Source organism: Engystomops pustulosus, chromosome 4, assembly GCF_040894005.1.
Source record: "Engystomops pustulosus chromosome 4, aEngPut4.maternal, whole genome shotgun sequence".
NCBI lineage: Eukaryota > Metazoa > Chordata > Amphibia > Anura > Leptodactylidae > Engystomops > Engystomops pustulosus.
In genome coordinates this window covers 124551602-124579495 of record NC_092414.1, presented here as the reverse complement: position 1 = coordinate 124579495, position 27894 = coordinate 124551602, and the positions used below count along the sequence as shown (strand labels likewise).

Below are 27894 nucleotides of genomic sequence, written 5' to 3'. Positions count from 1 at the left end.
TGAAATTCTTGAGACAAAAGATGCATAGCACAGCATGTCACTTTATTAAGCATAGATTTGGTTCTGAGATTTACAACCCTCGTATCATAACACAATAAAACAATTATATTACAGCAAATATAAAATAGTAAAATGGAAAATAAAATAGGCTCCCTTTATATAAACTAGTAAAGAACAAGATTCTTAAAATTGCAATGAAAATAGATTCCTATTCAAAAGAAGAGGCATATACATATCCAAAATGCAAACAAAAAAAAATAATAATAATAAACTTCACATTTGCCTCATGTCGGTGAATAAAAAAATAGTTCAAAATCGACCTGAATCAATCGAATTCCACTTATGGTAAGTAGGTTTCTCAAAAAGGAATGTAACTCAATATTCATTAGTGACTAATTACTTTAATAACTGAATAGAATGGGTTGAGTAAAAACAGTTCCCCTGAGACAGAAACTTTATTTTATATAAAAGAAACATTTTTATTTGCGGAAATAAACATTGATGTGGTCAATGGACAATAATTGGTGGCAGTTGTTTTCAATATGGTACATTAGACGAAATGATTCTTAGAGCTCTACATAAGAAACCTGAGTCAAATAGCCCAAGTATCAGATAACTTCCAGCGACTTCCTATGCCATGCTCCGCCACCTCAATCTGCCCACTAGGTATAACATTGAATTAGTTTTACCCAGAGTCACTTTGGGTCCTCAGCCTCCATTAAGTTTATAATAATCAAATGATATTGGAGAGGAGATACCTATAGATTAATTTCTGCAAAGCTACTATGCTATATAATCAACCTTAGGCTTCATGCACACAAGCTACAAACCAGGGAACGTGCTTTCTCGTTTGCGGCCTATATAACACAGATGTGTGAGCACTACAGCACACTGCCCATGTCAACAGAAAATGACTGCCCAAGCCGCAAAGACAGACAGGAAAAGGACCTACCCTTTAACTTGTGGCAAGGGCAGTCAGCTCGCCAACGGCAATGTGCACACACAGCGTGCAGTAAATTAATGGGCCTTTACAGCACAAAAATGGCTCGCACATGGACCTATAACATGTTTGTGTGCATGAGGCGGATGCGCTTCATATATTCTGTCCAGTTTAGTGGGTGGAAAAAATTGACATGTGGTATTTTTAAGCCAATATACCCAGTTATACTGAAGATTATAATCTGCTTATGAGATCCTTATAGAAGGGACAACTCTAGTTTTCTGTTACAAAGCTTAAAATCGCCTTAACAGCCACAAGTTGATTGGAATTCTGGTGGAGTCAAAGTGCCTAATATATTCAGTCAAAAGGAAATCTACCACTGGGATGAAGGGTGGTAAACCAAACACACTTACATCCTAGTGTGTTCCCCTCTGGCAGGATCTTCTTTTAGCTTCTTATGCCCTGGTTTTTACCAAAAACACATATGGAGCCCAGAGCCCCTCAGGATCATTTGCATAATTTATAAAGCCTTTTCTTGTAAAAACAAGGGCATAATAAGCTAAAAGAACAGCAGATCCGAATTGGGGGGGGGGGGCTGGGACGATGACGACATACACACCAACATATAAGTCTGCTTGGTTTATAATCCATGACCCTGATAGTAGATATCCTTTAATAATCTATTTTGTATATTTGTGTATACCTATATCTATCCATATTGAACGCTATGAACATAGCCATTAGGTCCTCATGCACACGGCAGTGAATTATACCCCATGCATAAGCTGACTGCCTAGTCCGCAAAAGATAGGGCAGGTCCTATTCCTGCAAATATTGTGGCCCATACAGTGTTATTATTGTCATCGATATGTGAACGGCACTCACCTGCAAATGACAAACATGATGCAAATAACAGTCCATGGGACCAATGGCTGTGTCCCAACAAAAATTGTCCCGTGTGCAGGAAGTCTAACTCCCAAGGTTCAGCTTTTGGTCATAGATTAAACAATTTATTTATTGTCACTATAAAAAGGATTTAGGGCTTTGTAACAAAATATTAAAGGACCTCCTATAAGAATGTGTTAAAATGTAAAACAGCAGAGAATTAAGGAGGTGGACACTCACATTGCTAAAGAGGTTGAGGACTTCACATCTCTATAAGGAAGCAGAATAACATCCTAATGAAAAGAAAGTCAAGATCTTATAGATCTGACTTCCTAAAAGAATTCACAGCTTTGCTGTTTAAATAAAAAGAAAAAAAATTCTCTAGTGGAGCGAATATTTCCAGTACACAGAAGCTAATAACCCACAGGTTCATCCTATAATCTACAATCACAACTGGTTGGGTAAATAAACTATAAAAACCTAGGACTGAGCGCATGGTAAAACATTGACAAATACAAGTGAACTACTGTAGGTGGTGAGGAACTATCTACACACACCTATGTATAAGTGAGTAATACAGACCTCAGGAAACAAACAAAAGGATGAAAAGAAACTATAAAAAAAAAGGTTAGAGTGTAAAATAAGCAAAATATGTACAAAATGGAAAGCTATTTCCTCCTACCACACCTCAAATATGCAAATGGCACTGTAAGTTTCAGTAAATGTGAAAATGTAGACTGGCTACAACACATGAGGATAAAACAAACGCTCTCAAAATCTATGGCACACGGAGAGATAAAAACTTGGCTTTCCACTTACCTATATAAAAAAAAACAAAAAAAAAAAACACTTTATACACAGAATACCAGCAATTTGACCAACCGTGTTCAAGTCTGCAAGGATCAAGTAAACAGTACAGAGCACAGTATGCTAAACCCAACACATATTGCACCCTACAAACTGAACAAGAAAAATCTGACCTCTAACCAAAATAGGATTGCCCAAAATATTGCTAGTATAAATAGAAGGAAAGTTAGGGGTGACCATGTCTATGTTCACTCTACTCAACTCTAGAAAGTTCCTGGAAATTTATGGTCAGCAATTCAAAAAATATCAACAAGATGATTGTCTGTTCAAGGAGACACAGAATGCATAGGAGTAGTTAGGTTTACTTTTGGATTCATAATAAATCCAAAAATATAAAATATCATAGGGCCAAAAATCCTCTTGCAAATTACATTCCAAGACTACCCCAACTGCCATAGAAGAGAAAAACATGAGGCAAAAGATGCATTTTGCATCGATTGTTAACCACAATCGATGCATTACTTAATAAAATAGCAAGTAGCAAAATAGTATAGGCCGTCATGCAATTATCCCTAGATAGAAATTTTAAACAAGACCTTTCATTACTATCTAGAAAACAATCACCAATTGGTACTGATGATAAAGGGACATACACTTCCCCAGACTAAAGAGATCGATAGATACATTATCTAGGGTAAGAAAGAGTAGTGGTCAGAGGTAAAAGGAAGTCAGGGAATATATAAAAAAAAATCAGCAGTACCACCATTTGGCCAACTAATAATCTATTACTGCAAAATAGGAAAATGGAAGTCAAGTAAAATATATATGAAAAAAGTTTATTAAAAAGAAAAAAAAATGTACATGATGCCCTTTTATTTATTCAAGGTAATATTCAGAAGGTGAAACCACACCACTCAATATACTGTAACATTTGTCTTAAGACTTCAGTATGAAACCAGTGTAGCAGATCTACCTCAATCCTAGGAACACTTAAGGGTAAGAGTTGCTTTCAGGCCTTTTCCTTAGCATAAAAAAATATTTTAATTCAAGACATTAAGACAAGACATAACGCTGCAAAAACTAGCTTAAAACATAGGGGATGCAAGAGTGCAAAGAGGATCGCCCTCTGCAATGCAGCTCTTTGCACTTCTAAACAAACCATTCATTACAGCTTTATTTCAATTAAAAGGTCACTTTGTCAGCTGGCAGCTCTGTATTCACGCTCCACAATTAGCAGTCTTAGCCTTTTGGAAAGTGTTTCTACTGGTTAGGTCCCAAAAAGCTTTAAGGATAAAATGTTCACTTTGAAAATATCCATTAAGGCAAGCCTCCAACAAAAGATCCATCTTAAATCCAGTGAAACTGCATTTCCACAGTGAATTAGAAAGCCCTTCATGTCCCTGGGTCTAAGAACTATTAGAGTTGGAGATTTCCTGATTCATTTTACGAAGGTTGCCTTTGACTTTGAGAAACTCTGGTTTGTTTTCTTGTTCTTCTTCAGTCTTATTCTTTTCCATTTCCATCTGTAAGGAAGGTAAAAAAAATAAAAATAGTTCTAACAAAATTGATCCCTGTTAAGGCTTAGTACATTTGTAAACCTAAACCTGCTACTACAATCTGTCAAGATGGAAGGTGCAGGAAAGTGGAGTCTAGTGACAGTCATTCACAGTTTGGATAATCTAACACTTCAATACCTCTTTGAGAGCAAAAGTTTCAGTACTTTCATCACAGCATATAATATATAAAAAGTGCAATGGATTAGTTTATTCTAATTTCCCACCTTGAGTTCCAGGATCACAGTGATGTCTTTTTCTGCATTATGCTTAATCTTCTAGAATACAGAACTTTGATCTGTTAAGAGTCTTGGGGTTGGAGAAGAGTAATGCTGGCCTTTCCTGGCTTAAATTGTGTCCCACTAGACTAGTATGTCATAAATTACCACACCTTCAAGTACCTGCCACCTAGATGTCCATATATGATAATCTACCTGCCCCAAGGGGCAACATTCAACCCCTGGGACCAGGCCCTAGTGACTCTTCTCCACTCCCTTTTAGGTCTTGCAGGTCCATGATAATACAGAGTTTTAGAATTTATTCCAACATAACGCTAAATCGCCATCATTGTGATCCTGTCACTCTACTGGATAGAAGATTAGTGGCAGTTTTTGGGCCTGAATCACGACAGATTCCCCTTTAGGCTAAGCGCACACTTCCATGTGCTATAAACTTCCCCCGGATTGCGGCCTGTTGGGAGAGGTGAGGATCACTTGCTCCTCTCATCTCAACCTCCATTGGAGCTGAGTAGCCGCGCCCCAAACCAGTTCACTTGGGAGTCCATGGATTGGCAGAAGTCTGCCCAGGAATCCACAGGAATCTAGAGAAGTGCCCTATATGAATGTTGCATCGGTGTGCATGCTCCAACTTTCTTCACACCCAGTCCCCCAAGATGTGTAGGTGAATGATTTACCTCTTCCAGTTTCTGATGTCGCTTCTGAAGTTCTAGTTCAAAATCGGACTTTTTCTGTTCAGCTTCTTCTTTTTGCTGTTTAATAACTTGATCTCTTTTCCTTTTTTCCATCACTTTTTGAAGCTCTGGTTTATTCTGGGGCGAGAGACCTCTAAAAACATAAGATAGTGTGAATTAATGAAGGTGGTAACAAGTCTTCTTTAATATTGGCTTCTTTGGCTTTATTTAGAGTATGAACTCCAATTCTTTGCATCTTTTAACATGTATTAATCGTTAAGGTCTTATTTAGTCTGAATATGTACCCCCTGATCTGTAAAGCACCGTGGAATAGGTTGGCACAATTTAAAGATTATAATAAACTAATTCCTGCACAGTTATGTCTCTATGACTGCCTGTTCACAAGAGGTTGGTGCTTTATTTTTAGCTCCAGTAAAGGTCTGTCCCCCTGTTAGAGAGCCTATAGCAGTGGTAGCGAACCTATGGCACGGCTGCCGGAGGTGACACTCAGAGCCATTTCTGTGGGCACTTAGACCATCGCCCCAGGACAGAGTTCACCAAATAGGACCAAATCCTCCTGCAGTCCCAGGCAACTTAAGCGACACTTCATTGACTGTTTGGAACTCTGGGAAAAGTGAGAAGGTGTGACAGAACCGCATTATCTGTGAAGTTCAACCTGCTGGACCCACCATTCTTTCTCTACAGAGAGACCCTGGAGAGAAGCTATAATGAGAGTCTGAATTTGCCCTACTTCTTTCAACTGTATTGGTGGCCTCAAGGGGCTGATATGATTGAAAGATGTGAACAGGTAGAAGTAAGTTACTGCTTAAAATGCCATGTTGGCACTTCACGGTGAATAAGTGGATTTTGGTAATAGTTTGGGCACTCCAAATGGTTCGCCATCACTGGCCTATAGCATACTTAAGGCTGCAGTTAATGGCACTGATTGCTTAGAAACAAAGGAACTGAACAGCACACAATTTGGTGTATGCAAAGTGTTAAGAGTTGGTGGAGATCCTGGAAGGCTCTCTAGCTCACAAAGATGGATTCGTATGCAGTCACAGTTGCATGCCACTTGTTTGATCACCATCATCCATTTAGCACAGTTCCCCTCCCAGACTGACTGCAAAAAACTTCAGAACCCTAAACAAACACATTAACTTGTGCTTCTCTCATTACCTTTTTTGGTTCATTAACAATTCTCTGTGAAGATCCTGGTGGTTTCTGGACCCTTTTACTGGGTTTACTAATTTATGTGGCTTTATAAGTTCTGGATTATCTGATTCAATATAGTCCGGCTCAGCCATAATGCTCTTTACAACCAGGTAAGCGTCCCCACACTCCAAATCAGTCAGACTGTCACCTAGAAGAATAACACAAGTCAGGTTAATAACTTTATTTTCATAGAATGACAAACACAAGTTACAAATGAGAAAATTTATATTATATCATTTTATAGTAACCTTTGGAACTCTTTGTCAAAACGGTTATATTTGGTGATAATGGTCTAAAATATAAACTTGCTGTGCTTGACTTGGGCAATAAAAATTGAATCTACAATTCTGCAATAAATGGTGCCCAGGGTCTGGTTTCCTTTAAAGGACACCTGTCATCAGGTCTGTCACTAGTCCTCTCACCACAACCTGTTGGAGCAGCTCACAGGGATCCCATCCCAGCCTTTATCTAGTTATTTCATACATTAATCATAATGTAAAATCATAATTTCTTTATTATGTAAATGAGGCCGGTCACATGGTCAGAGGCAGTGATGTCACCCATGTTCCCCCTCCCCTCTACACACAGACATGAGCAGGGGGAGGAATGTATAGTAAAGCATAGTTAGTGCATCTGCTGACATGTGATACACAGACATCAGCTACACAAGTACCTGACATGTTCTCCTATACACATGGCTGCCTGGAGCTGTTGTATCTCTCCTATACACACACAGGCTGCAGGGAGTGTGGCCACCAGCAAGCACATGTAGCAGCCATCACAGCATTACACAGGCTGTCAATTAAGCACTGGGGGTGTGGCTGTGCCTCCCACTCATGAATAAGCTGGACAGCTTGAATATGCTAATGACTCACTGGACATTTCACAGGTCATTTGCATACAGCTTTAGGACCTCATTGCTTAGGTTTACAGGCATGTATAGGGACAATGTAGGGATAGAGGCAATGCTCTCTAATGGCAGTTTATGAAAATATATTTAGATTAGAGGGGTTATTGTGCATGACGGGTTCTCTTTAATATCAATGACCTGTTAATTCTATAATATTTCCAAACAGAAAGAAGGTAAAGGGCTTTCTTCATGTATGTATTACAGAAGAGATCGGTTTAGCTTCCTACAATAGTTTTATATACTATATTACTGCACAGAAGCATATGTTATTTACAACCAAGAATTGTAAAGATCTACCTACAACAGGTTTATAGGCGCCATTACAGACACTAATAGCTTCCTCTAAAAACATTATTGCAGGGAGATTTGAACAGTAAGACATGGAGTAAAAAAGATCTAATGACCCCTGGAAGTGTTTTAGTAAATAGTTTTATTCCCTGTGAAATCATGTGAACTACTGTGCAGCAATGTTTCTTCATATAACATTCTGTCACAACTGGGAATAATTTGACAAAGTAAATGTCATTGCCGATCTTTCAAAAGATTTCTCTACCTGGTCTGGTAACAACACTACTGATTTGCCAGTGTCAGTCTTACCCCCAACAAGTGGGGACAACCAATTTGTTTATTTATAGATTTCTACAATGTATAACAAGTTAAATTATGGAAAATAGTCATTGTAGTAGAAATTGAATTCAAGTATTTACTTGCAGGCATGTCAGGAGAGGTGAATGCTTCTCTTTAACCTCAAATTAACAGCAGTATGATAAAGAGGCAATATAATAATCATGACACAGATGTGGAGGTGATCAAACATGGACAGGTCACCTACAAGATTGAGTCATTTGTCGGTCTGGAAATCACAAGATAAAGTTATCACAAAGTGTTGCAAGCGCTTGCAAAATCTCCTTCTGCAAACTGGACTATTCAGAGAGAACAGAGTAAAGTTTTATTTATTCAAAATAAATGTGTCAATCTTCTTGGTCCCAGTTGTGTGTTTTTTTTTTTCAATAAAAAGAACCCCATTATGTCATATTTCAAGATCCCCATTGAGCAAGCTCCTTTGACAACAACAAAAGAGGGTAAACAAATCCTAACACTCTTAGGTGACCGTCTAAAGTCAAATTATTTATTGCTGTAAAATAATTTTCCCACAAGTTTTCTCATGTTGTATGCTATAAAGTTCTGTTGTGTATCTTAGTCCTTACATCAGTTATTCTCAACCACTCTAAAGAAATGTAACCAATAACATCAGTATGCTATCTGAGCCATTGATTTCTATGGGTCTGCTCACATTTCCATTTTCTTTTTATCGCAGATGTGCAGACTGAGAAAAAATATGTGCAATATTTTTTTCTCTCATGCAGACAATGGAGCTCCATAGAATCATTGGATCCACAAAAAAAAAAGAAAAAATCAATATGACATGTTTTTAAGCAACCAGAAAATACATTAGTAAACTATCACTTTTTTCACGTCCACAATGTATTAATGTACAACAATGTATGACATACGGATGATAAATTGATGTGAAAAAAAAAAAAAACCACATGTGGATATAAAACAGACTGCACGCTGACATCATACAGCAGACATGTAATGGACACATACGTCTGAATGAGCCCTAAAATCCTATTACATAGGCCACTGATTGGAAACAAGAGGTTACAGAAATGGTTGCCCAATATGTGCCTATGGTAAACAGGTCCCCAATCAGTAGATGTGATCATTTATATAGGCATGATGTTCAGCAGCACATTGCCCCAATGTCTTAACATAGAGCAAGCTGCCCATGTGCAGAACGATGTTAATAGTCATTCCTCCTATGCAGTGTGCATTGGCTACAAAGTCATCACATTCAGAAATCTGAATAATGCCCGAGATTTGTGCCCTTCTCCCCCCCCCTGATCAAGATTCAAGGAAATCCAGAGGTGTAAAAATGACTCTTCTGTGAAAGTGACAATTTATAATATATTGCTTTTCTAATGACTGATGTTCATTGAAAGGTCTAATGTATAGTTGCAAAATTTATTTTCTGGGTGCGAAGTAGAACTCAGCCTGTCACAATGTCCCTAAAGTTCCCCAAGCGGTCACTAATAAAACTCTTTATAAAATGTAGAAGCTACTTGATGCCAGTATACACATACCTTCCTCATGGGTATACCAGTACAGCACAGACATTTTAGTAAAATGTGAATTCGACAGCCAGGGTCAAGCACGATCCGTACAGCAGTGGAACTTGGTTTCTTTTTGTTGTGTTGCTCATATATATCAGATGTCAGTTACTTATTAAACTGACACAAGTACATGTCACCTTTTAAGGAATACAATCACGACCTTAACAGCTACATTATTGTGCAATGCACAAACTTCCTGGGTAAAGTAGGTCCTTGTGATAGCAGAGAACTTAATGATTCAAGAAATACTGATATAAATACTTCAGGAAGGCAGACCATGCCATAAAAAGGGGCCAAACATCTTTGATTAAAAAAAAAAAAAAAAAAAATGGGCACTTGAAAGATTTTTAACACATGCAAGACCAATCAGGAATAATATTGACTACAAAGGACTGCCAAAAGTATAAAGTACAGTATAGAAGTATAAAAACTTGCAGGTTGTAGCAACGGTACAGCTTTACACAGAAAAACTTATATGTAACCCCTAGGCACACCTGGACGTTATAATACGTCCCAGTGGCTAGATACTTAGAGCACCAGGACGCACTATAACGTCCTGCTTCTGGCACTGGCTCACAAACGGAGTCAGTACCAGATGCAGCGGCTGTCAGTACACACCCGCGATAGGAACCGGCATGCATGACTGCGGCGTGAAAGGGTGTTTCTGCTATCCCCCGTAAGCGGCATGGGGGATCCGATCCTATTCTGGGCAGCCCCGAAGTCTGCCTAATGCTCCGGGGCTGCCCGATGTCCCTGCCAGTCATATCCCTTCCGGAACTGACTGTAAACTGTCTGAGCATGTGTCTGCATACTCAGACAGTTTACGCTGCTCTACAATGAAGAAGTATTGTAGAGCAGTGTATTGGACTTGAACCAGCGATCAGAGCATCACTGGTTCAAGTTCAACTATGTAAAAGTAAAAAAAAGTGAAAGATACAAAAAGGTAACACATAGAATAAATAAAAAATAAAATACATTAAAATATAAGCCCCTAAAATGTCACTTTCCCATAAAAACACTTAACTATAAAAAACTCAAACACACAAAAAACCGCCACATACCATATATACTCGAGTATAAGCCTAGTTTTTCAGCACAAAAAAAATGTGCTGAAAACCCAAACTCTGATTATACTCGAGTAAAAAAAATATAGGTTTTACCAGGTTTTTGTGGTAAAATTAGGAGCCTCGGCTTATACTTGGGTCAGCTTATACTCGAGTATCTACGTTATTTGGTATTGCCACGTCCGTAACAATCTATATAATAAAACAGAATCGTTACTGGACCTGCACGGTAAACGCAAAAAACGTTCCGAAAAAAGATAATTTCTAATTAATTCCTTTAAAATAAAAATACACTAAAAAGCGATTTTAAAAAGTTACAGACTCTAAAATGAGACCACTAAAAAGAACAACTCTTCTCGCATAAAATAAGCCCCTAACCAGATTTGTCAGCCGAAAAATAAAAAAGTTCTGCATATGAAAAGATGGTGATACAAAAATGAACAAAATTTTCTCCAAATTAGTTTTTATTCCATATAATTGAATAAAATACACAAAACCCCCACATATTTGGTATCGCTACATCCGTGACAATCTGCATAATAAAACAGAATCATTATTGTACCCGCAAAGTGAACCTCGTAAAAAACAACCTCAAAAGAACTCTCAAAAAAAAAGATGATTTTTAATTAATAGCCTTTAAAAAATGCTCTAAAAAGTGATTTTAAAAAGGTTACGCACTCTAAAATAAGACCACTAAAAATAACAATCCTTCTCGCAAAAAATAAGCCCTTAACCAGATTTGTAAGCCGAAAAATAAAAAAGTTAATAAAAAAGCATATGAAAGTCGGTGATGCTAAAACTAACATTTTTGCCAAATTACTTTCTATTCAGTAAAAATGAGGTCTTTTTGTAATCGTGGTGACCCATAGAATAAAAATAATATACAATTTTTACGGTATGGTAAACAGGCAAAAAAAAAACAAACAAACAAAAAAAAAAACACAGAAAAAATGTTCCTAAAAATTGATGATTTTCATTTCCTCCACCAACAAAGAGAATAAAATCTCACTAATTAGCTATAGATGCCCCAAAATTATGTAGCAGAAAAGTGCATCTCACGTGGGCAAAAAAATAAGCCCCTGTAGGTCCACAATAAAAAAACAAAAAAAGCCTGTACAATGTGCCATAGCAAATCTGATCTGCATGGCGCCTCCTTCCCTTCTATGCCCGGCCGTGCGCCCATACAGCAGGTAACCACCACATATGGCGCATCAGTGTATTCGTGAGAAATTGGGTATCAAACTTTGGTGAGCTTTTTTAATCCATTTCAAATGTTTTATTTTCCACCCAAAATGAATGTATTGTCAAAAAATACAATACAATTTGTAGACCACACCTCCATTTTGTTTTAACCCCTATAAAACACATAAAGGGTTAACAAACTTCTTAAAAGTGGTTTTTCATACGTTGAGGTGTGTAGTTTCCATAATGGGGTCATAAACAATTCTAGCTATTATTTAGGCCTCTCACAGTAAATTAAAAGTTGAGCAGGTCCATCTAAATATTAGTTTTGGCGATTTTCCCAAAAATCTGAAAAATGGCACCCAAATTCTGAGCCTCATAACATTCTAGTAAAATATGTGGAATCTTCATAAACCATGCCAACATAAAGCAGACATTTGGGAAATGTAAGTTATGAATTTATTTGGATGCTATGACTATCTGCATCAAAAGTAGAGAATTTAGAACTTTGAAAATAAAGAATTTCTCCAAATCTTTGCCAATTTTTTTTTTTTCATAACTAAACACAAAAGATATCATCCAAATTTTTAAACTAATTTGAAGTACAATGTGTCACGAGAAAACAATCTCATAGCGTTCCAAAGCTAAAAGCACTTATAGTGACACAGGGCAGATTTGAAAAATGGGACCGCGTCCTTAAGGCCAAAAGAGGCCGAGTCCCATAGGGGTTAAAGATGACCGTCACCAGAATTTTACCCCTCACACCTGTATTACCCGCTGGTAAAAGCTTAAAAGAACCCCTGATATCACCTAAGGCACTATACCGTAATGAGAGCTGTTTATCTGATATGCAGATGAGCATAGAAGAGTCATATTTTGAAAAGTCATGTTTTCTCCAGGCTGCCAGTTAAAGGAGTTCACCACTCTTACAATAATTGCCCATGTGCCTTTACGGTGTTAATAAAAATCCCTGAATGTTCATCAATTGAATCATCATCCATCATACTTTAGTGATATATGTAAACTCTCTGTGGATCCTTGTCTCTGCACTGATAAATAGGAGGGACCAGTAGCAGGAGATAATGACTCATCCTGCTCCTCCCTCCCCTCTCCCTGTGTCTGTCAGTGAGACGGACAGAGAAAAGAAAAAAAAAAAAAAACCACACTGGAGGCTGCCAATACTGACAGACTGAATGAGTGAGAAATATTATATATATATATATATATATATATATATACACACATATATATATATATATATATTATATATATTTCTATCTATCTATCTAGAGAGATAGAGAGAGCAATACAATAAAGACTGAAGCTCTCACAGGGGCAATGACACAGGTACATAAACCTGTAGAGACATGTCTTATGGAAGAGAGTTATTGAATAGTGACCACCCCTTTAAAAATTCCTCCTTTTTGCTTGACAGTTCAGCGTCTTAAAATCTCAGCCTGAGCAGGCAGGAGGTAGGTGAATAAAAGCCAACTACTTCCTTGGAATCTCTTCATGTGGTTGTACTAGACAGAGAAGTTTAGCCTAGCCTCAAGTGTGCACCCAAATTTAGGACTTGATCCTTCACACAGTGCTGGCCTGATTTTCGGTGGATACTTCTCATTATCTATAAACTTCGACCTGTTCTATGGCTTGACTTTTCATGTTGATTACTGTTATCCATACATCTTTATTAATCCATACCTGTCACTCCACAAAATTATTTCTGAAGTTCCATAATTTTTATGAGTACAGCCTATGACAGTGGTGGCGAACCTATGGCACAGGTGCCAAAGGTGGCACTCGGAGCTCTCTCTGTGGGCACCCAGGCTATCACCCCAGCACAGAGCTTCCAGATAGGACTCTGGAAACCTCCTCCTGGCCACCCAGGATGTGCTGTGATCAGGGCTATCCTTAGCTGCCTATAACTACAGGAGAAGCAAGGAGGTGCAGACAAGGCTGCGATATTATTGGAGCTCCTGCTCTGGGCCCCGCAGTTCTTCCTTTTCAGGGGACCCCGGAAAGAAGCTACAATGATAATCTGAATTCCTCCTCTTTCTTTCAACTATAATGGTGTCCTCAGGACCCAGATACAATTAAAAGCAGTGACAAAACAGGTAGAAACAAGTTCCTGCTTAAATTGCCCTGTTGGCACTTTGCATTTAAATAATTGGGTTTGGTTGTAGTTTGGACACTCGATCTCTAAAAGGTTCGCCATCACTGGCCTATGAGATACAGTCAGAGAATTTTTGCAAATGAAACAATTTAAAGGGAACCTGTCACCAGGGACCTCGTTTTCACCAAAAACAGGTTGCAGAAAGCCATTACAGCTGCATTGCAAATATGTCTTTCTGCTTTCTCTAAGTATTTGCATTACAACATAATTATGTGTTATAACTTACCTTGCATCCTGACAGAATCCTAAGTGTAGTACCAGGGCTCGGGTTTTGGTTTGGATGCATTTCAGAAGACAATATGTGACTTGTCTGTGCTGCTCACTCCTTAGTTCTCAGATCCCACTTTTGTGCTTCTGTACAGCTCCTCCCTCCCCCACTGATGTAATCTCACCACACTGTGCTCCTGTACCGTTCCTCCACCAAGAGCTGAGCAGTCTACAGGACAGACAAGTCACATGTGATTTTGAAATGCATCAAAACCAAAGCCCAATCCTACACAGAGGATTCTGTCAGGGCGCAATGCAAGTTATAACACAAAATTATATTGTAATGCAAATGCTTAGAGAAAGCAGAAAGGCATATTTGCTATGCAGCTGTAATGGGCTTCTGTAACCGGTCTTTAGTGAAAATGAGGTCCCTGGTGACAGGTTCCCTTTAACAAAAAATCTACTGTTGAATACAGAATGTGACATGACGTCAGATTACTTGAGATCCTACAAATGTGAGATGGAATGCTCAAGTACAGGCATGTGTTTTCTTACAGGAATTGCTATTGAAAACCTTAATAGCTGGATTTTCACTTTCTGAAAACAAAGGAAAAAGCAGACAGGAGGCTAGCTCATTGCCATGAATCACTTATATGGAATGCTCATGGGCAATAGTAACACTTAAGAACATTCTTCTGCAAACGGCGAGCTAGAGGGGAAGTTACATAATGACTTGGGAAAGGCAACGCCAATTACTAAAGTCCAATCAATTAGGATGGTGATGACAGTAAATGTGCAGCCAAGGAAATTAAATGAAGTAACTAGAAGTAAGCAGCAGTTTATTTTAACAACAACATCATCATCTACAGTCTTGTACAAAGTACAAGGAGTTTGAACCATAACATAAATATAGATACATGTGCACAAACTGTATCAGCATGCCAATATTCAGGACCGATGAAAGTCAAGTGCCCAGAGTGAGAGAGTGGCGAGTACATATCAGCTGTTCTGTACTCACTGCCTAGGTTGCTACACTGCCCTGGGTCCCAACGCCAGCACATAATTGTTTTTATATTTTAATAGATCAGACATTTTGGAATGCAGCAATATCGAATATGTTTATGATTTTACTTGTTTATTAATACGTGTTCTGGGGTGGGGTTTTTTTCATGTTTTTTAAACTTTTGTTTAATTTTATTTTTACTATAATTTCAGCCCCCTAGGGTACTTTAACTCTAGGGGGTCTGATCACATACTATATACTGCAATACAACAGTATTTCAGTATACTGTAGATATAATGCTTCTAGATTACAGTCAGCCTCAATTAGTAAAATAGAATTCACCAATCAGCACCCTTCAATGACGTCCCGGAATGCGCTGACTGCCATTTAAAGATGGCGGTGCACAGCAGCATACCTGTTAGGTGCATAAAAGGTCAACTGTTGCGATCATTGCAAGAACCTACTGCAACAATACATGGCAGGTGTCAGCTGTGTAATATAACAGACACCCACTGCATATGGAGATGGCTCCGCCTGTGAGCCCTCTCCAAACGCTCCTTCACGACCGCCTAATTTATATTTACCATGGGCGGTCATGAAGGAGTTAAAAAGGAACTCCAGTTTTTTACTACACTAAATTACTAGCACTCTCAGGTTCTAGAATTCCCTCTTATGTGAAAACTAACCCATTTACACATAAAAATAGGGGCATCTGTAGTGATGTTCCCCATCCAGCCCATCAAAGTTTTGATATACTGCAATATTATTGATAATGATATAGGAGGTGCTAGGACTTTTCTAGCACACAAGCCCTGAAATGATCAAAATTCCTCGTGAACCAGCAGGAATTGTGACTATTTCCCCCTTTATGTCATCTCCACACCAACTTTGGATATACAGGGGACCTGCCTGGGGGCAGAGTAGGCTGGCGCTCTAAATTTGTGCCCTGCACCTGTGCACTCGCTATAGACTGTGCCCATTAAGGCCTTAAAGGGGTTTCTCCCACAAAAGAAAATTGATGGTAACACAATAAAGATCACTTTAACCCCTTACATTACAATTTTATTCAGTGTTATTTCTGTTTTAGCTCCTATCACTCTCTAGGCTGCTCAGTGCAAGATTCAAGGGTGTGGGTGGGGACTCTATAAGAAAACACATTACTGTATTATCCATCTAGTTTTGTGGGGTGACAATGTGGTTACATTATCAGGGTACAGGTGTAAATACACCTTTATCTGGCTTCTGTACTAACACACTGACAAATAGAAGGAGATAAGACAGTTCAGAGATGCATGAGATGCATGATGCCTTTTACAGAGGCTGCCAGACACAGACTGACAGATATTTACACTATGAGCTCTGCTACATCTCACAGATATGTGCATGACTCACCCTTCCCCCGGATCACTTCTCTCCTTGTAGCTTGCAGCCTCTCTCTGCTCACAATCTCCTGGCAGGAGGTAATCAGTGAGCGTCTCTGAGCTCAGTGCAGGAGGCGTGGCTTCAGGCACACACAGAAAGACAGAAATCTCCGCTCCACAATCTCACACACAAATCCACAATGGCGGCGCATCGCCAAGTCTGTAGTTACAGGGTCGTATCCAGGGTCAACTGAAATTGTGTACAACAGGACCGATAAGAGACAGGTTGGACTTATTCTCCAATTCACTGTTTTTAACAAAAATGCAGCATTTCACAGAGATGTGTTATTTTGTTATCCTGAGTCCATACAAGAAACTTGTCTTCGTGGGAATACCCCTTTAATGAATGAAGGCAAGTGCAATTCTATGCCAGGCCCTATCCAATATATCAGAAGGTCGGAGCCTTCTGATATATCATGCACAGCGAAAGGATAGGGTTTCCATCAAATCCTGGTGCACCAGACACGTATGATAAAATACCCCTACTTTGTCTATGTAGCTACTTCTATTGTCCTTATAGGTTCTAAAAAATATTTGCACAAATACACTTAACGAGAGAAAATGATCAAATATGGGACATCATTTTCTCATTTACTATTATATAAACACAGCCTGACACAGAAGCATTATTAAAACCAGCAATAGCACAGGAAAAGGAAACTTTGGTTGAGATTATCAATATGCTTACACACAGATCTGTATCCTAACTGACAGAAGGAAGCTGTAACCACAAGGTTACATTTCTCTAGAAAATGACATCCTAGCAGCTTCCCCTCTGCTACAGTGTATGAAATATATATGATGAGAACACAGTGGGGAAATTATTTTATTGAAAATTAACAAGGCAGCACAAAATGTCTTCATAAGAAAATAAATGTTGTGACCAAGTCGAGTTTCGTTACATACAACCATGAGACAAACCACACACCTTCATTCTACTCCGCTTATGTCTGTGAACCTAAATAATAATTATGTTGTCCTCATCAATTTCTATATCCTTACATACAACCTGCAACTATCATTTCAACATCTCCTATCTGTAAACCACCAATAAAAGAAACCAAAATTAAGTAAAGCCTTCTACAATTAACCCCTTCATGACCAGACCCTTTTATCATCTTTGCCTCGGCTTTACACTTCCTGCATACTAAAAGCCACTATAAGGACTGTTTTCTGCTGCATTTCCCAGCAGCAGCATTTAAAAGGACATCTAGTCTAGTAGACTAGTGCTACTAACCAGTTCCTGAGCATCTTTCTTATAACTCTATATGCTGCAACTTCGGTAAGAAAGATTTGCAACAATTATGGTAAGGAGTCTGGGGTGCTCCAGGTACGTCACCGGAGTGCCTCTTCTTATAATTTAGAAAAAAAAAAAAAACACAAAGTTCGATGTATATGTATATTTAGGACACAAATATTTTATTTAACATTACATGAGGTTAAAAACACTTAAAAATCCAGAGCATACTGGACACAGATGAATACAATCCCAGGCCAAATGTGGTAACAAATGTAGATATCTGAAATAATGTACCAGAAGCAGCCTCTAAAAGATATATATATTCTAATAAGTTTCCATAAAAGGAATAAATAATAATATTATTGGAGCTAGAGTCTAATAACAGTAAAATTATTATTTATTCCTTTTATGGATACTTAGAAGAATATAATATAATATATCCTTTGGAGGATGCTTCTGGTACATTATCTCAGATATCTACATATTTTACCACATTTGGCCTGGGAATGTGTTTGTTTATCTGTGTCCAGTATGCTCTGGCTTTAAGTGTTTTTGACCTCATGTAATGTTTATAATATTTAAATAAAATATTTTGTGTCCTAAATATACATATTGAACTTTCAGTTTTTTCTTTGTTATATGGTCACTACGATGCATGGACCAGATATTAAAGGCAACTAGCCCCATCTCTGCTTGAAAATCGTCTTATAAATTTATTCACCCCCCTATTTCACAGGGGAGTGAATAATTTATAACACAAGGCTCTATAGGATACATCATCAGAGCCCCCCAGATTGATTGTCCTCATTTATAGGACTCATTATTATTATTATTATTATTATTATTATTATTATAAGATTATTATTATGGGCTGTAATAGATATTATTATTAAAACATAATAATAATATTACAAGAAGTTTGTAGTAAAACTAATAGCAGATGTTCTTTAATATTCAAATGCAATGTAGTGAGCAGCTAAAAAAAAAAAAAAATGAAATGCAGTACAGTTGACAAAAGAAAAAAAAAAAATCAACATGTCTGCGCCATTTTTTATGACCTTTGTTTTTATAAAACTCACTGTGTGGACCAAAATACACATCTTTATTCCGTGGGTCAGTAATATCACAGGTACCGGGCTTTCTACAATCCATCATACTGAACTGTATTACACTCTGTATGTTAGAAATGGCAGACTATGGAATGTGTAAAGAGACGGCCTATTTCCTCCCCAACCCTTGGTGTTTGCAGGAGCTTTTGTACTTTTTATTGTCTGTATACTTCACAGCTGTGCTCTGACAAACAGTTTCAGTGTAAGTCTTCTTTTTTTGTTTTCCCGGCCCTAGGCCTTTAGGAGGATCTGTCACCTCTCCAGACATGTCTGATTTAGTAAACATATGCATTCTCAGATTACTATGGAGCTTCTTCTCTTATAAATTTATTCTGTGGGTGTGGAACAGGATGAATATATTGACCTTTGATTTGTCTGTTTGCTTAATAATCTAGCCCCATGGGGCACTTTAACATGCTGTTCTGTCACAAAGAAAGTATAAGTGTAGATGGGAAACTTGTGCACACCCCATGCCACAAGACAATTTGTTACATCATGTACAGGCTCCATTAAAGGAGGAATAGCTATGGACACCTGATTAAAAAGGTTTTCCAGCACTAATATGTTAATGAGCTACCTATAAAAAAAGTGATCAGTATCAGTGGAGGTCTAAAGATCCTCATTGCCTCTAGCAGTTGAATCGAAACAGAGAATGGTGCTGGAACGAAAGCTCCATTCTCTGTGTAGTGGCTGATGCGCGCTACTGCAGCTAATCTAGCATTGATTTGGGAAGGAGCTGATATACAGTTACCTAATTTGGACACTACACATAGAAATTAGCTTTTCTTCCTGCTACATTCCAGCTCATTCCAAGGAATGTTCGCTAATTAAAGAAATTGTTGCTAACATAACCGACAATTGTACAAAGTTTGCTGACACATTTTTTTTACTACGCAGGAAGATCAAAGGTTGGGCTTTGGGCTCCAAGCTGTTTCCTACTTTACCCAGTGTCCACCACTCCCATTACAGAAAGGGTGTTAATATAACATTGTCTATATCCATCCATGTGTATTCATGGGACGATTAAACTGTATGCAAGGGCAGTCCCGAGGCGCCTATTACTAAACCCTATATACACAAAAACAGTTTGTTCTAAAAATAGACCATGTCAACAAGTACTCTGAAAAAATATGCTCAATTACTGTAGTCTGAAAGACTTTAGAGACATTACTTCATGGGTCACAGCTGCTGTGCCATTTCCCATGATCTTAAACTACTTTGTTAAGGACTTTATTTGAAACCAAAAAAGTATCCAGTGCTGTAAAACAAGTACTTGATATACGAAAATATATATATATATTTTTTTTTTAAGCATGGTAATTAGAATAGATGCACAAGTTCAATCTAACACATACCTGGGTTTAGTACTTTTGCCAGACCATTGATTTGTAGAGCGATGACATATACGATGACACTATAAACGATTTGATACTTAGACCATCCAATCATAATAGTGTAAGCATTAACAGGTCTAGGTCAAATGTGGTATCCAAGAGGGCAGCAGTGAGCCAGAGGCATTCACATAAACTAGTGAAAATAGAGTGAAAATCCAAGGACATACAAGAATAATGACTGCTGGCGGTGTTAAAGTCTGTCCAAGGATTCCTCCGGAAAACTGGAGAGGAGTACAAGTCCATTGAGACATACTGTGATTTCATGTGATCAGATATAAGCATGGTGTACAGTTTGCTAATGTTATGAGGCGAAAGGACCCGAGATGATGTCACCCTGGTCACATGACATTACTGCTGAATGCCGAGAAAGCATGGGGAGTAGCTGCTAGATAAAAGTCAGAGGAGGCCATGCCCCCCTTGACTCGCTATAGATATTCCTGGATAACAGGTAAAATTATAAAGTTGGTTATATGGTGATCTGAGGGAAACAATTTTAGCTAAAAGAAGGTTGTCAGTTAGTTAATAGCTCTCTATGGGAACCTGCCACTAGCTGTATTGCTGTGAAAGGTTCATTTTAAAATAGGTTGTAGCCATCACATGGCAAGAGAACATCTAAACTGCAAAATATTGTTGATCCTTACAGGCACAATCTTGATAGTCAGGGACTGAGGACAATTCATAACTAAAGGTATTGTCCCCTCCCCAAAAATTAGACTAGGTATTGTATAGTTATAGGAATGGGACATTGTTCCAAATCTTCAAAATTGTGTTTGTTAACATGGCAATAGTTTCAAATTTATAGTACCATACAGTAATATCCAATTATTATTTACAGCAACAATGACAAACTGCCTTTAGAACATATTTTACACGAATTATCGGCATAACTTAGTTTATAATTTAGGTCAAAACTTAAAAAAAAAATTGCAGTATTTTATTTTATTCTCAATATAATTTATGTTAAAAAATGGGTGCATACTGAACAGCAGAATTCTCCATTTTCCAAGGTCATGGGAAATCAATTCTGTCAAGTTATATACAAAGACAACCCTCCTGCCAACAATCCCAATAACCTCAACCAATTAGTCATGTCAAGAATAATTAATACAACGGTTTAATAAGGAAGATGAAGATGTAAAGAGTAAGCAGTACTAGCAATACATACTAACCATGACACAAGTAAAAAAAAAACTGAAATCACAGACAACAAAGGAATAGCTTTCCACTATCTCTAGACTGATGTTCTGCAAAAACACACATTGATAAACAGTCTGCAGGCTGGATTTAACCCCTTAGAACTATTAATGAACAAGCAATTATTAGAATTTTTTATCATCACATTCCAAGAATTGTAACATTCTCTGTCTGAGCAACAGCATGAGGACTTTTTTTGTTAGAGAAATTAATTTTATTTTTTAGTGCTATTATTATACAAATACGATAATTATTTAGTTCATTATGTTTTCAATGGAAAACTACTATGCATGAAATTATTTTATTATAAATTTTTTTAATTTCAGCTTAACATGGAATTACTCATCATCATGAATTCCATCATACAATCTTCTTTCATGGGGTGATAAAATATTTTCAGTACAGTATTGGTTTTCATTCTAGAGTCATACCAGTAGGTTAATACAAGATTAAACATGTCATATGCTAGAAAAGGTAGATATGAGTGCCAAGTAAATCTATTCTAAACAGTGAGAAAAAGTTCAGCAAAATTTGTACAGCACAGAAACCATGCAGATGTGAATCCATCCAGCTCTTATGACCAATATCCTTCCCGTCTGTCACCGGGAAGCAGTTCAAGGAAAATGGAAAAAGTTAGTCATGTCACTGAAATCTTCAAGACTCCACTAAACACTTACTCACTAAAGTTCCAGGAAACACTTTTCTAGATGAATCTATGCTGACTTATTTCAACTGCTGAACTTGAAAAGTGATGTCTAATCTTTGTGCCCGCTATTGATCAGTGAAATTGCAGGTCTGTTGAGAATATCTGTTGGTTCCCACGTAAACATTCTTTATGTAGACCTCACACCATTCCCACAGACTCTTCAATTAGTTCCAGACGTTCAAAATGACTACAAGGGCTATAAGAATTCTCAACATGACAAAGTCTGGAGACCCTGCTTGTACACAAGGACAATTACTTATCACAATCTTTCTCAATGCAATGATAACATTAAAGGGGTTCTCCACTGGCAAAGTTTCCCTTCACACAATTAAATCAATGTACACATTACAAATATGGAATTTTTTAAAATCATTTTAAACAGATCTCCCTTTCTGTTTTAATCAATTTCCAGCATACAATTTCCCATCATCTGTCGCACATGTGCCGTGTTCTCTCCCTTTTCTCCTGGCTTGGGTGACCACTCAAACCTCTGGTTGTGGTGAACAAGCCCATATGCCAGTCATGGCGAACCTTTTAGTGACCAAGTGCCCAAACTGCAAACCCAAATCCCCTTCATTTATCGTGAGGTGCCCACCAAAATTAGAGCAGTATCTTATTGCTCCCTATTCTTCAGCAACGTTCAATCTTCCTGACCTCCTGAGGACACCAACACAGTAGAAAGAAAGGAGGGAAAATTTGCATCATTTTAGCTTCTTTTCAGTGTCCCTCTGTACACAGAGAATCATGGGGCCAGCAGGAAGTCCTTCAGAGATAATCAGGCCCTGTCTACACATTCTCCCTCTTCCTACAGTCCAAAGTAGCCAAGTAAGTTACTAAAAAGATGCTGCTTTCAGTGATATTTTAAAGTTGCTTGGAACTACAGGAAAATTCTTTGAGTCCTGTCTGGTGTGCTGAGGCCATGGCCCGGGTGCCCACAGAAAGAGCTTGGAGTGCCGCCTCTGGCACTTGTGCCATAGGTTCGCCACCACTGCCATATGCTATATGCAACCACATGGTCCTCATTCAGAGGCAGAGTGATGTAGGAAGTTGCTTATAGGAGGGATCACACATGCGCTCGCTGTTATTGTAGGTACACAACCAAATGCTGCGCAGTGCGCAATGTGAATGAGCACTGCCGGCAGGAAAGTGGAAATGCATCAGGGGATTTGTAGTATAACAACTGAGCGGTGCAGCCATCTTTGAGGGCAGCAGTATCGGGACACAGCAACTATGCTACCAAACATCAAGAAACAACATTTTTAAGAGCTAGTGGTATTATCATGGATTTTTTAACAGGATAACAATAAACAAATAGGTACAGTGACCGGTGAAACCTGAGTGAAGTTGGCCCCCCCACCACCTTGTCCAAATCAAACAAAATTGGTGTCAAACGTTTGTGCTACGTTTGTGCAGCAGAAATTTTCTTTTGTGCCGCTATCGTTTTTAAGATATTCATGAAAGTTTCCAGAGGTCATCAGAGGTCAACCAGCCCCCCCCCCCACATTGCCCAAACCAAACTGGTGCCGAACAATTCTGCTACGTTTGTGCTGCTCAAATTTTTGTTTGTGCTGCTTTTGTTTTGAATAAAAGAACAAAAAATTAAAAGGTCAAAAGTTCAACTAGCCCCCCCACATTAACCAAATCAAACAAAACTGGTGTCAAATGTTAGTGCTATGTTTGTGCAGCAAAAATCTTCATTTGTGCCGCTATTATTTTTAAGGTATGTTCAGGTGTTTACATAGGTTAAAAGGTGTTTAGGATGAACTGGCAAAAAACAAAACCTAGTGACACTTCCCTGGTTTGATCACCACGGGGAGCTAGCAAACACATTGTACTTTGGAAGAAATGAACTCTGATGACCTCTGGAAAAAAGTATGAATATATTAAAAATGATTTCGGCATAAACGAAAATATTTGCTGCACAAACCAGCACAAACATAGCACTAACGTTTGATACCAGTTTTATTCGATTCGGTTAATGTGGGGGGGCTGCTTGAACTTTTGACCTTTCATTTTTTATTCACATATTCAAAACAAAAACAAAAGCAGCACAAACAAAAATTTGAGCAGCACAAACGTAGCAGAATTGATTGGCACCAGCTTTGTTTGGTTTGGGCAATGTGGGGGGGGGGGGGGAGGGGGCTGGTTGACCTCTGATGACCTCTGGAAACTCATTTAAATTTAAAAAACGATAGCGGCACAAACGAAAATTTTTGCTGCACAAACGTTTGACACCAACGTCACTCAGATACCGGTGAAACTCTTCAAGTCTACCAATATCAAGTAATTGTGCTGTATGCATCCAGCGTCTCAAACTTGTGGCTCCATCTCACAAAGTATAACCAGCAATAAAAAAAATTATAATAATAATAAATAAATCTGTATTTAGATTGCGCCATCATATTCCACAGTGCTCTACAGAACAGGTGTACAATCGAAATAAGACATTGCAGGGGAATAACAATCATATGAAACAATATGAATGAGGGTCCTGCTTACAAATAGATTCATTCCTTCATACACATATTCTATCCCCAAGTTTTATGGATCTTGGTAAATAGTTGTGGATGTAATGTTTATTTCCAATTAAGAACAACTGACCCCATGCTTAGCTCCATAAAAGCACCTAAAAAGTTGCAAAAAAATAAAAACAACAAAGACTTTAAAAAGTGGCAAAAGAAATTAAAAGGGGTTTTCTCACAAACAAAAGTTAGGCCCTATCGCGTGATAACTTGCTGATCAGAGGGCGTCTCAGTGCTCAGACACCCACAGATCACGAACACGAGTAGTCCAACGGGGTCCCACATACCTCCATTGGACCCCTCGTCGCTCCGTCAGAGTAATGGAGCAGAAGACTGTGCATGACCATTCTGCTCCATTAATCTCTATGGCGCTCGATTATCTCCGTCAGCTTCATAGAGATTAATGGAGCAGAACGGTGCTCCAATTACTCTGACGGAGCAACAAGGGGTCCAACAGAGGTACGTAGGACCCCATTTGATCACTGGCTCATGATCTGTGGGAGTCTCGGCACTGAGACCCCCTCTGATCAGCAAGTCAGGCCCTATCTACAGGATAGGGCCTAACTTTTGTTCGTGGGAAAACCCCTTTGATGAACGTTCCCCACAGAATCTTTACTTTTGTCTGGCTTCTATCTTTTTACAGTGCTGCTATGTAGATTGCCATTAACATTATACATAATTTATGTGATGGTAAAAAGGTTGATAATAGGATTGGTGTAAATGAAATTAGAGTTAATAAGCAATGCCAATTTACTATAACCCATACACTAAGGCCCATGATGGTGAGGGTGCATCATGGTTTTTAGATGCAGTTTTTGATGTCTTTTTTGTAGTGAAAATAGAGGAGGAGGAGTGTCTATACATTATGATTTGCACCTGCCTTTGGCTTCAAAAACTGGATCTGAAAACCTGAATGTGTGGACGCACCCTGAAAATTATTCTGCATATGAAGACACTCATAGAACAGCTCACTAACTGCTCAGATACATTAAATGGTCTGCTATGTGCAAAATTTTTGTTGCTCGATTATTAGAATTAGCAGATGTCAGAATAATGGAATTCTATTATACACTATAAAAGGTCTTTATATTTAATAAGCCGGTTTCTCTAAGAAGCCCACTTGTTAATAGGTTCCAAGCAAAAACACCCGAGTGCAACAGGCATTCAATGCTCAGATTACATATTCCATCTCATCTTGTGACTGTGCCGTTCCCTTGTGATGCAGGCACCACATACATGCCTTGCTGTAAGAACGCCTCCATACGAGGAAGACATAAAGAGGAGCCATCATGTAGGAGGTTTAATAGGGAATAATGTACCGCATCCATGTACCCTACTATGAAAAATAGAATTTGTAAAACAAAAAAAAAAAAACTTCCTTTAAGTGAATGCGTATTTGTTCAATTCGCTACATGGAAATGGAAAAAAAAGCATTAGTAAACCACAAGCATCCCTGTTACTGACACAAGTGCTTTTCTAAGTGCACTCAGAATAGATGGCCACAGGGGTTTGCTATATTGATTGTTTTCAACAGGTTTTTTTTCTCATTTCCATTTTCTTGTACCTTGTGGCTGTATCCATGGTCTAATCTCATAATACATGCACACTTCATTAAAATGTCCATCCCAAACTATATGATTGTATCTAGGACAGATACCAGACACAACATACCCTCTCTGTGGTAAGTGATGATCGAGTCTCATCTAAAACTAAATGAAATCACACGGCTGTAAGACTGATAGAGAAAACCCCTTGTCCTCTGAATGACTGATGGAGGACTGCAGGTTCTTGCACAGAGATTCTCGTTACACATCCACATGTATTATGAGGATGTACTCTGCTCGCCCCCTGTCCCAGCGGAACGTTACTGGAAGAGGTGGTCCCACTTCAGATGAATCATTACTTGTTACTATTAGTCACTTTTTCAGTTGACAGAAAGCAGTTCAATCCATTTCCATAGTCTTAGGTTAGTATAATGTGCATAGAAGTGAATTGTGGAAGCTGGGCACCCAAAACCAAATCTCTATTCATAGCTGCCACAAGACAGGGGTTTAGGCACCGCCATTATCAAGATAGGTGGGGAAGCTGAAAATATCAGACATTTACACCATTCTGTGGATATGCCATGAATTTCACAGACGGAATAACCCTTTAAGCCATTTCTGCAGACTGTTACTGCAAATATATTTTATTAGGCAACACCACATTATTTATAAGAGCAAATTCTCTGTCACATTCCCTACACATACTCTATTCCAGTGGTGGCGAACCTATGGCACGGGTGCCAGAGGTGGCACTCAGAGCCCTTTCTGTGGGCACTCAGACCATCACTCCAGGACAAAGTTCACCAAATAAACTGACCCTTCATTGACTGTTTGGAACTGGGGGAAAAGTGAGAAGGTGTTGACAGAACTGCAATATCTTTAGAGGTTCTCATTCTGGACCCACCATTCTTCCTCTACAGAGAGACCCTGGAAAGAAGCTACAATGAGAGTCTGAATTTGCCCTCCTTCTTTCAACTGTATTGGTTGCCTCAGGTGGCAGATACGATTGAAAGATGTGGAAGAACAGGTAGCAATAAGTTACTGCTTAAAATGCCATGTTGGCACTTCATGGTACTTCAAGTAGATTTTGGTTGTAGTTTGGGCACTCTGTCTCCAAAAGGTTCGCCATCACTGCTCTATTCTATACCCCTGAGAATGAGATTACAGGTGAATTTCAGATTTATGACATTCAATTCCAATTTTAGACAAAGTGGGGCCCTAAAATAAAACTAAATTCTATACATCCATAATAATTGTAGACAGCAAATGCATAACATTCATTCTGTTCATATGTCATGGTTGCCATTAAAGGGGTATTCCCGCAAAGACAAGATTCTTAAATATACCCAGCAGTATTTCACAGGATAGAATTTGAACCTGTCTATCAGTCCTAGTGTTTACAATTTGGTTGTCCCTGGATCTGACTGTAAATCTTCTGACTATGGTCAGATTCTTGTCATGAATAGCTTCTCATGTCTGCACGCTGCAGTGCTCTCTGCCTCCTGCCTCTCCTCCTGCATTACAAGACTAGATCACAGGCAGGCACTTCCTGCCAGCAAGTATCATGCAGAGACTTACTCTACAAGGTCCTTATCCGGGAGGGAGGTAAATGGACTGACTGCATGTTATAGGTGAGTTAGCAAAGCTATATAGCCATCATCTCATGGATCTCATCATCTATTTTTTTTCTATGTGTCAGATACTAGTAGAATGTTCAGAAGCTAAATAAAAAAAGTGT

At 38.5% G+C, this 27894-nt stretch overlaps 1 protein-coding gene across 3 annotated transcripts in view; it reads right to left on the bottom strand.

Annotated features, from left to right (window-relative positions):
- Positions 1 to 21: 21 nt before the first annotated feature.
- The window catches only part of FAM107B (family with sequence similarity 107 member B), an 88604-nt gene continuing 60731 nt past the window's right edge, over positions 22 to 27894 (bottom strand). For 2 of the 3 annotated variants that reach the window (XM_072147313.1, XM_072147312.1), the window contains exons 2-4: positions 6275 to 6458; positions 5099 to 5249; positions 22 to 4155 (exon numbers count right to left, since the gene is read on the bottom strand). In XM_072147313.1, the coding sequence (XP_072003414.1) occupies positions 4039 to 4155; positions 5099 to 5249; positions 6275 to 6402 (396 nt within the window). In that variant the 5' untranslated portion in view covers positions 6403 to 6458 and the 3' untranslated portion in view covers positions 22 to 4038. Of the gene's footprint in view, positions 4156 to 5098; positions 5250 to 6274; positions 6459 to 9367; positions 9480 to 27894 lie in introns of those variants that run through there. The other variant, XM_072147311.1, reaches the window with a different exon arrangement.